This window comes from Phoca vitulina, unplaced genomic scaffold, assembly GCF_004348235.1.
Source record: "Phoca vitulina isolate PV1807 unplaced genomic scaffold, GSC_HSeal_1.0 scaffold18, whole genome shotgun sequence".
NCBI classification, from domain to species: domain Eukaryota; kingdom Metazoa; phylum Chordata; class Mammalia; order Carnivora; family Phocidae; genus Phoca; species Phoca vitulina.
Genome location: NW_022589721.1, coordinates 26,103,769 through 26,114,990, shown reverse-complemented (window position 1 = coordinate 26,114,990; position 11,222 = coordinate 26,103,769). Strand labels below are relative to the sequence as shown.

Here is an 11,222-nt window from a genome sequence, read left to right as displayed (position 1 = left end):
GTTGTCTTTTGGTTTTGTTGACTGTTTCCTTTGCTTTGCAAAAGCTTTTTATCTTGATGAAGTCCCAATAGTTCATTTTTGCCCTTGCTTCCCTTGCCTTTGGCGATGTTTCTAGGAAGAAGTTGCTGCGGCTGAGGTCGAAGAGGTTGCTGCCTGTGTTCTCCTTTAGGATTTTGATGGACTCCTGCCTCACATTGAGGTCTTTCAACCATTTGGAGTCTATTTTTGTGTGTGGTGTAAGGAAATGGTCCAGTTTCATTCTTCTGCATGTGGCTGTCCAATTTTCCCAACTCTAGGTGCAAATTCTTTAGCAGTTATGTGCCTTGCAAATATCTTCTTCCAGCCTTCGACTTATCTTTAATTTTTATAAGTGCTTCCACTTTGTAGAATTCAAAAATATAGTAATGTAGTTAAGTTGATTTTTGTATTTTTTTGGTCGCATTTATGAAATTTTTCATTATTCCAGTGTCGTATCTGTCTATGGGGAATTAACCTTTGACTACAGTGTGGGGTAGGTTACCAGCCATTTCCCATATGGGTGGCCAGTTGTCCACACCATCATTAAGACGCTATTATTCTGATCTGTAACACCACCCTTACCATATACCCTTTCCTTGTGCGCTCACGGGTCCATTTCTGGGCTCCCTAGACTGCTTCATGGATGCACCTTCATATGGTTTTAATATCTGTAGATTTATGGTAAATCTTGGTATTTGGTAGGAGCTTTTCCCATTTTTCAAATTGATCTCAGCTGTTCCTAGCTCTTTACTTTTCTGTAAGAAGTTTAGAATCTGCTATTCAAATTCCCTAAAAATCCCTAGTGTAATTTTGATTGAAATTGCATTTAATTTATATGTTAATTAGGGGAAAGTTGACATCTTCATGACTTTGATTTTTTCCTTGCTGAACTTTGGAATAGCTTTCTCTATTTATTTAGACCTTCTTCTGAGTCCTTCAATAAGGTTTTGTAATTTTCTCCATAGAGGTTTTACACCATCTTTTATTAGGTTATTTCTAAGTATCTTGTAGAATGGGATTTTTAAAATACTCTTATAATTGGTTCTTGCTGTTGTATAAAGAGACAAATGACTTCTGTATACTGATACTGTATTAGGCAATCTTGCTGACCTTTTTAAAAAGATGTGGTATTAGCCTGTAGATGATCCTGTGTTTTCTATATAGAACACATTTTTTTTTTATAAACAGCAACTTTAAAAAATTTTCCAATCCTTATGCCTCTGCTTTTTTATTTTCTTTATGGTGCCTGCTAAGGCCTCCAGTACAGAATGGGATAGCCACAGTAAGAGTGAGAATCTGCCTAGTTCTGACTGTAAAAAGAATGTTTCCAATCTAAGGTGTTTGCTGTGGGGTTTTAGGTAGAGCTAAGTAGGTTTCCTGTGATTCCAAATTGATGAAGAGCTTTTACCATCACAGATACTGGATCTTATGAAATGTTTTTTTTGCATTTATTGAGATAGCCATGTGTGTCTATTAATGTGTTGAGTCACATGAATAGATTTTCCAATATTAAGCCATCCTTGAATTTCCAGAATAGATTCACTTTGTCCATGGCATATTTTTAATAGATTTCTGCATTCATTTTGCTAATATTTTATTTATAATTTTTAAACCTGTATTCGTAAGTGAGTTTATGCTGTAATATTCTTTTTTCATTGTATTTTCCCCAGTGTTTTGCGTCAAAGTTATCATAGGCACATAAATTGTGTTGGGGATCATTTCTTCTTCTTCTTGGTTTATACAAGTTTACAAATGTTTAAAACGATCTGTTGCTTGCGTTGAGTAGAAGCATACAGTTGGGTTTTCGCAGGTGCCTACTTGCTTCCCCACAGGACTGACTGGCTGGTCCTTCAGCCATTGCTCCTATGACTGCGTTCCACCTATTTGACCAGAAACCCAGACATTCTGGAGGAAGGTCATTGAGATAGTGAATCATTGACTTAAAGAGGAGTAGGGCACTACTCCCCTTTCAAGACTGCAAGAAGAAATACCATAAAGATGCCAGGGCTGCAAGAAGGGGAGACAAGCATCTCATCCCTTGACTAGATCTGAAGCCTGCTTCCAGCCTTAAGAATTGAAGAGATGAGGGGCGCCTGGGTGGCTCAGTCATTAAGCATCTGCCTTCGGCTCAGGTCATGATCCCAGGGTCCTGGGATCGAGCGCCGCATCGAGCTCCCTGCTCAGCGGGGAGCCTGCTTCTCCCTCTCCCACTCTGCCTGCTTGTGTTCCCTCTCTTGCTGTCTCTCTCTGTCAAATAAATAAATAAAATCTTAAAAAAAAAAAAAAAAGAATTGAAGAGATGAGATGTGTCCTGGAATAGCCTAGAGCAGAAGGGTCAGGAAAGTGGGGATTAATGGGAATCAGCTTATACTTCAAGCATCTGTCATGGCAAGGGTTTGTGAATATCCCATGGGCCAAGTACATATGGTAGAAGGAACTGCACTTGAGCTGTCTTTGAAGGGCTACTGCCCAAGAGAGTGGTGGCAATAAGAGACCATGGGGTGGATTGTCAGTGGCAGAAGCTGAGGAGTTGTCACACACAACCAGCTGGGTAGTATGTTGATCACTCTGACAGAGAACAATGGACTTGGAAGGCTATTGTAATATCTCTAAGAACCAATAAATGTGCTCATAAGAGAAAGCCAGTAACTGGGCATTAGCCCTAGAGAGGGAGCCAGAAGCCAAGGTCTAAGAGCATCTGTCTCAGAAGAGGTGTTTGCGGGCGCCTGGGTGGCTCAGTCGTTAAGCGTCTGCCTTCGGCTCAGGTCATGATCACAGGGTCCTGGGATTGAGCCCCGCATGGGACTCCCTGCTCGGCGGGAAGCCTGCTTCTCCCTCTCCCACTCCCCCTGCTTGTGTTCCCTCTCTCGCTGTGTCTCTCTCTGTCAAATAAATAAATAAAATCTTTAAAAAAAAAAAAGAAGAAGAAGAGGTGTTTGCCTCCTTGTCCCCATCCTTTGTCCCAGGCCCAAACTTCTGAAGTCAGGGGGACCTGAAAAAGCCCATGAGGTGGGAAACAGAGGGAAGGAGTAGATGAGCAATGAGAGGTTGGAGTAGCCCATCCCCTCTCCCCACGCGCAGCCCAGTCATGAATTGGGAGAGGGGAGGAGGGTTTGGAAGGGGAGGCGTAGGGCTTCAGTTTGGATGTAAGTGAAGTTTTATTTGAACTGGAGGCGTTTAATACCTTTAGCTGAGATGGGACTATTTTTGGGACTGTTGGGCTGTGGGATGTGCTCACGAGCGGGAAGAGAGTTCTGAGAGCACAGCTTTGAAGGAAGTGGCTGAAGAGCACATTGTTTGTTCATATCCTAATGAGCTCAGTCTGCTTCATCACCCAGCTGTGTGCATTCACATGCATTTTGCTTTTGGAGACTTAAGTTATTTGGCTGATATTTCTATAGTTTTTCTGAAGTGCAATTATTTTTATGTTTATTATTATTTTTTTACATTGCAAAAGATAAAAGTGAGCCAATTAGTCAGTTTCCAGCAAAAACAAATTCTTTTAACTGAAAATGGAACCAATTATTTCAGTGATGATTACTTAGAATGTTGGAGAATGGTATAGATCCCCTGAATAGATTGCCTTTTTAACACCATAAAGACCTGTAGCTATATGGCAAAACATTCGTTTTCAGCAATTTGCATGATTTTACTTATTAAACTATCTACATTTTGTAATATGTGACAAAGTGTAAGCAGAATCTTACTCTGTGTTCTGTTTATACTGTTTAAATTTCACATTTTAGTGTTTTTGGCCCATCCCTTCAGAAAGCAGTTTATTTGAAGGTCAACTAAATGAGCCTTTGGTGTCATCTCATTTTGTACCAACAATAAAATGTAACATTTAGTGAGTACTTACCATTTGCCATACTTGGTGCTGAAGGCTTCACGTGGATTTTTTCATGTAACGTCATTTTGAAAGAGAGTGTACGTTGCAGGGAGAGCTGTGGGGAGAGAAGCTCCCAGTGTTTACTGTTTGAATGCTGTCATTTTTCCTCTGCTAGAATAGCATCTCCTGAAAATAGTGTCATTGTCTGTGCCTGGCACACACAAGATGCTCAATAAATATTTCTTGAATCCACTGAATGAATGTCGAATACCCCATATGCCCATTTGGTATCATATAGAGACATCATTTAACTCTCTGACAATCCACAAAGCATGAATAAAAAAGAGAACACAGCACTGTTACCATCTAAAGCTATGACATCAGAAGTTATCCATAAAAGGCCATACCACGGAAGATCTCATATATCCCACTAGAGAATTTTGGAGCTAGAGGATCATTAAAGAACCTGGATATAATCTGATCTAAGTTGCCTGTTGGAAAGATTCCTCTGGGAGCAGTGTGGAGGATGGAACTGAGGAGTGCCAGAATGGAGGTAGGCTGATTGGGAAGGCCCAGTGGTTTCTGAATTTGATCATCAGAACCTCTTGCAAAATATCGTAAAACACAGATTCCTGGGCCCAAGCCCACATCTACTGAGTAGACTTTCTGGTGCGAGCTCAGGCATCTGTGCTCTTCATAAGGCTCCCCAGGTGACTCTCATCAGCCAGGCCTGGGAGCCCTTCCGTCTGCACTGCAGTGTGCCCTGTGTTAGATGATGAGGGCCTACCCCAGTTGGGGCAGTACTTTCATCCACCTTGGCTTACATAGGCTCTCTTTCAGAGATGTCTTGTCATTCAAAGGTAAGACGATAACCTAAGAAAAACATGTAAGAGATTTTAGGGGCAGCATTGAGCGCGAAACTCAATGACACCCAGTATTGGTCTTACACACTCTGGATCTATTCATTCTTTCCAAGCCCATTTTCAGTAGAGAGCGAAGACCACATCCAGGCACCAGAAGGACAAGAAGGAGAATGCAACCAAAAGAAGTTCAAGGACAGCGAAGATGACCTGGAATTCTGGAACAAGCCCTCTTTGTTTACTCCTGAATCTCGATTGGAAACACTTAGGCATATGGAAAAACAACGGAAAGACCAAGAAAAATTAAGGTATTTCATATTTTCCTATCATTGAGAGAGATACAATACTCTCCTAGGGATTATATTTTCATGATTGCACATGATTTTGCTCCTCATCTGCATTCAATCTTTGCTAGCCATCACACATTGACTTTGCTTCTTCTAGGTTCAGCTTCCTGTTGCATTGTATCTACTAATGTTTGCTAATATCAGACTCCATTCTTTAGGATGTCATGAATGATGGCATTTTAGGTAGTTTTGTTTGGATGTCTTTAATTTTTTAACAACTTTCAGTGAATCAAATGCAAGTATGGCCCGGGTTAGAGATACTGATTATCATGCCACCAAGAAAGGGGATGAATAAGTTCCTTTGTGTCTCGTAATTTGCAAAATTAGAAATTAGTTTCACTAGGCCTTATATTTTCCTAATACAACTCTCTTGGACATTCCCCAGTATGCTTTCACTTCTGAATTGTTTAGATATAATTTGATGATTTGTTAGAAGCTAGAATGCTTAAACTTATTCTCAGAGAGGCTTTTTAAAAGCTAAGCTCTGTGTCATTTCATGTCATTGCTCAGGTCTAGTATGTAAAATGTACCACTTATGGAAATACTTCTAATTCCTGTGCTTGGGAATGGGATCATTGAGCTCTGATATACCTCTGTCTGCATGGAAGTCACGAGAGTGAAGCACAGTGTCTTTCCCTGTGATTATCGACTGAAAGCAAGAACCTAAAAGATTAAAAAAGACTATTAGCCACCATACAGTACATCATTAGTTTTTGATGTAGTGTTCCATGATTCATTTTTTGTGTATAACACCCAGTGCTCCATGCAACACATGCCCTCCTTAATACCCACCACTGGGCTAACATAACATAATTAAAATAAAAATAAAAATAAAAAAGACTATTAGCAATCGCTGCTGCTTTCATGCCATGTTATTTCTTTAGTTAGATGATAGGGAGGTATCAAAATTGAATTTTATCCAAAATGCTTGTTTGTAAAATGTGGTAGTTTGTACACAGAGAAGCCACCCCATGCTTTGGGGAGAGCACTGGAATAGCATCCGAAAATGTGGGCTCACGTGCCAACTCTGCCACTTACTGTCTATGGGATGCTGGCAAATACCTAACTTCTCATCTGTTTCTTCGTCTGCTAGACAGAGATTCTTGTCCCTGCCTTACCTCCCCCGCTACGTTGTTAAGACAATCATAGGAGCCAATGTGTAAAAGTACTTTGCAGACTTAAGAAACTTCTGAAATGGAAATTCGACATGTTTTTATATAATACGTGTCGTCTTTCTGACATATATGCAATGTACACGCATATATACACATGGTATGTATATATGTATACACAGATAAAATGTATATCTAGTACAATATATTGTGTAATACATTGTATTGAGCCTGAAACCAGGAAACATTTTTTTCTCTCCCTAACAACCAAAATAAAGTACAGCTGAATTGGGTAGAAGTGCAAGTCACTCCATACAGTATGCTCTAGTGTACCCAGTCCCATGGGTCCCTGAGATGCTTGCCTGTCCTGGATGTCCCTTAATTGTCCTGGGTCATGGAGAATAATGCAGTACATGGACATATTAACTTATTGGACCTGGGGACCCAGTTTAAGATGCAGAAAAATGTGCATAAATTTACATTTCAAAAAAAAGTTAACTGATACAAAATCCGTATTAAAAGAATAGAAATCCAAGGCAAAGAATTGCCTACAGGTCCATCTTCTAAACACATTTCTCCATCTGGTCTTCCAGTGCTCGTCCATATATGCCTTTTTAAGTTTGTATATATCTTCGTTACTGTTTAAATAGCTAGAACTTACATTCTACACTTTTCTTTCATGCTATCCCACGAATCTTTCCTCTCTGCACCATTTCTTTTCCTCCTGTCTCTACCCCTTTAGGTAATGAGTGTTAACAGGCTGGGGTCAATCCCACCAGAACTTTCTCCACCCTCTACAATCGTATAAATCATCTCTGCAAATGTATGATTTGGGATCTTTTTTAAAAAACAAAAATGGACTTATATTTTATGTATTTGTGCTCACTAAATAACATCATCAACATTTTCTATCACTTTTGAGACCAATAGGTGAAGAGCAAACACATTTTTTAACAACCGCAAACTATTTCATAGCATGAGCATACCACAGTGGAGCCAATGACCCCTTCACTGATAGACATTCATCATAGTTCTGGGGTTTTGCCGCTACTAAGACTGTGATAGACATCCTTTTATGTAGATTCTTATGTACTGGTATTTTTATTTCTATAGAATAGAATCTACTTGGTATTTTAAAAATTATCATTTTTAACTAAAGCAGAGGCTATATACACAAATGGGGAATTGACAGTTATCTGGCTAAACCACGCATAAAATAGACTAATTTAAATATTCATGGATATTTCATGAAAAGGAGGGATCTCCTCCCCCCCCCCATTTGAATTATTTGCCAAATTGCCTTGGTCACATTTTTGCTTTACAGCTATAGATATAATCATAAAGAAATCTGGCTTGATTGTCAATTCCCAGCATAGCATTAAAAGAATGGGCTTCATAACAGTGAATTGTTGATGTATTCACAGATACCTGATCAATTTTTTCTTAAACTGTTTCACAAAAATATTTCTTTTACATTCTCTCTGTTTATTTTTCTCTTTCCCCATTGCCCCTGGTTCCCATCCACCTTCAATCTTAAGTGAAAAGAAGAAGAAAGTGAAACCACCCAGGATTTTGATCACTAAAGATGGGAAAGCCTTGAATGTAAATGAGCCCAAGTACGTGAGGCCAAAGGGATACTCGAAGAAGCAGAATGTGTGGTGGGGGTCATTACGATGGTTTTCATTTGCAGGTTTCCTCTGTGGAGAATATATCTAACTGCTCTTAACAAGCCTGATGAGCCTAATAGGAACGTCATTGTGTGCATATTTGAAAGCAGAGCATCTATGATGTTTTCTAGTACATGATGTTATATTTCATTGTCTTGGCATTCAGAACATGATCTTGACATTTGGAAATCCTAGTTATTTATGTATCCCCTGAAACTTTGGACCATATACAGTTTTCTGCCTGAAAATTCCAAGTGCGTTATTGTTATGTTTCTTAATGTTTAAAGCTCTGCCATGAACAAGCTGACTGAGAATACTGGTACCTCTCCCATGTGTCTGTCTACTTTTCACTCTGGGACACATCTACAAAGCACTGGAGGCCCAAGGAAAGAAACTGATGTAGATACTTTAGTGACATTAATGAGAGAGGGAAATATTCAAACCAGAAATCCTCAGGGATAATCACATCTACCCTGTCGGGCTGTCATAAAATTTAAAACTAGAAAGAAGGCAAAAAAAAAAAAGGGTCTTTTGTAGCCAAAATACAGACCAAAAAGCCTTTGGACTAAATCTTGTTGGCTTCATTTCATTGCTCAAAGCCTGTTTGTTTCCCTTTCCTTTTCTATGCCGGGACCAGGAGCAAGGGACTGTCATCACAGAGATTCGCCCTTGCCATGGATCTTCAACTCTTTTGTCCTTCTTTCCTTCCCTTATGTTCATTCTCACATCCTCATCTCAACCCTATTTAAATCGGACACGCATTTCTGGACTTGCCCTCATGCATGCCTGGAGGAAAACACCCGTGTCTACTTGCTGGTCTACTGGAAATTTACTACCCTGTATGTCAAGTGGACTTCTGCAAATCATACTGTATTTTGTTGGATAATTCACTCCTCCAATCTCCCATAGGCTGCTTTCACCCCTTTTGCTCCCTTCTTAGTTCTGTTCTGTGGTTCCAGCTGGGGACCTTATTTCTTACTCCATAGAGAAAACAGAAGAAATTAGAAGTTTTCTCATCCAGTTTATCAGTGTCGCTGGACCTGTAGCACATATTCTCTATTCTTCTGCTGCAGTGGGTGAACTTCCCCTCCTGAGTAGCTCTCTCTGTGGGCATACTGATCCCACCCCTCTTCCTGTCAAGGACTTGCTTCTGCAATGACCCCTTCTCTTCTGTATCATTTCTCTCCCTCCTACTAGATCCATCTCATCAGTTTATAGACATTGTGATATCATCCATCTAAAAAAAACAACAAGTAAGCTCCCTTTCTCTAGTTTCCCTGGCAGCTACAGTCCTATTTCTCTGTCCCCTCTTAGTAGCCGAAGTTCCCCATGGACATGTTGGACTCAGTCACCAGCTCCTCACTTCACTTTCCTTCTTGAAACCATGTCTGCATATTCTGTCACCTAAAACTTTTGTAGTCAAATCATTTCTATATGTTCATATCATTTCTGCGTTCTATGTTTCTATCATCTCTGTGTTCCCTGTTCACATCGCCTCTCTGTTCAGTCACATCATTTCAAATCTCAGGCCCTATGTACTTGACCCAGCAAATTTGACCAAATTGATCATTACCTTCCTTCTTTTTTTTTTTTTTTTTTAAGATTTATTTGTTTATTTTAGAGGGGAGAGGGGCAGAGGAAGAGGGAGAGAGAGAGAATCCTCAAGCAGACTCCCCACTGAGCACAGAGTCCAACACAGGGCTCCATCCCAGGACCCTGAGATCATGACTTAAGCCAAAATCAAGAGTCGATGCTTAATGGACTGAGCCACCCAGGTGCCCCCATCATTACCTTCCTTCTTACAGCAGTTTCTTCCCTTTGCTTCTGATTCTTTGACCATCCTACTTGTTCATCTTCACAGGCTTTGCCTGATTCTCTTTGTGATGTACCTAAGTGCTCCCGGGCCAACTCCTCAGCTGCCTTGTCCTTTCACATTGACTCTGTGGGGTCTCACCAAATCCCATGGTTTTAAACACTATCTTTACATTATAACCAGACCAACCTCTTCCCTGAACTCAAGACTTGGATGTTTAATTAGCTATTTGTCCTCACCGTGTGAATATGAATTAGGCATTGTAAGCTTACCATGACAAAAACAGAAGTCCTAATTCCCATGCCCACTACCACTTTCCCTCATAACACGCTTGTCCCCCAACGTTCTCCAACTCAGTAGCGAGCATCCACCATTTAGCAAGACCAAAAATCTTGGATCCATCCTTGATTCTTCTCTCTGTCATTTTATCAGTGATTCTATGATCTCTTCCTTCAGTATCACCTGAATCCAACCGCTTCTCACTTACTCCATCCCCCCCATCTTAGAATACGTCATCTGCCTCTTGCCTAGACAGTTACAACAGCTTGCTAAGTAGTCTCTGTGGCTCATTTCTTGGCCTCCCATAATCTCTTCTGTTCAGCTGGGTGAAGAAGAAGAGAGGGAGGAAAGGGCACACACTCTCTCTCTTTAGGGAAATTCCTGGAGAGCACCATAAGGTGCTCTCCTTCACAGAGCTAAATCACATGACCATATCCAGCTGCAGGGGAGGCTGGAAAGTGTTGTCTTTATTCTGCACGGCCATGTTCCTCGTTAAAATCAGGGGTCCTATTACTATGGATAAAGGGGAAGTGGACCGTGGGGAATGAATAGCAATTTCTGCTATAGAAAACCTCTCTGAAATTACCTTTCAAGTGATAAATGAAGGGAGAGTTCAAGTTGGCTGGCTGGACAACTGGGGAATAAGCAATGAAGGCAGAGGGGCCCGAACATAAGAAAGCTCCTGACATGAGATCACAAATGCATGGGTCATTTGAGCAACTGAAGGAGTCCCGCATGGCTGGGTTGTTGAAAGCACCAAGAGGGACGGCCACACACAGACATTCTGCTGACAGCCAAATCGTTCCAAACAATTTAGCTTACACTCTTTAATATTATCGGATTATATATTTTACAGAATAATATGACAAGTGATGTGCTCAAAATAAATCAACCAAATAATTCTGAATGGTATGTTGCCACTACGGAAGTTATACCTAGGAAGTTGAAAGATGTAGGACTTTGGTTTTGCTTTGTTTTTTTTAAAAGATTTTATTTATTTATTTGGTAGAGCACAAGCGGGCAGGGCAGCAAGCAGAAGGGGAGTGATAAAGAGAAGCAGGCTCCCTGCTGAGCAAGGAGCCCGATGTGGGCTTCATGTGGGGCTCGATCCCAGGACCCTGGGATCATGACCTGAGCCAAGGGCAGATGCTTAACTAACTGAGCCACCCAGGCGCCCCAGATGTAGGACTTTGAAATCCTGCCTCTCCAGGCTCATATGGCCTCTTTCCCAGCTGAGTCAACCTTTCTGAACCTTTGTTTCATCATCTGTATGGAGGTGATAGATATGGGCAGTGTC

General features: G+C 40.8%; 1 protein-coding gene across 4 annotated transcripts in view; it reads left to right on the top strand.

The window, feature by feature from the left end:
* LRRC6 (leucine rich repeat containing 6) overlaps window positions 1–11,222 on the top strand; it is a 70,409-nt gene that overhangs the window by 25,980 nt on the left and 33,207 nt on the right. For 2 of the 4 annotated variants that reach the window (XM_032415978.1, XM_032415980.1), the window contains exons 6-7: window positions 4,824–5,015; window positions 7,705–7,782. In XM_032415978.1, the coding sequence (XP_032271869.1) occupies window positions 4,824–5,015; window positions 7,705–7,782 (270 nt within the window). Of the gene's footprint in view, window positions 1–4,508; window positions 4,517–4,823; window positions 5,016–7,704; window positions 7,783–11,222 lie in introns of all 4 variants that reach the window. The other 2 variants (XM_032415981.1, XM_032415979.1) reach the window with 2 other exon arrangements.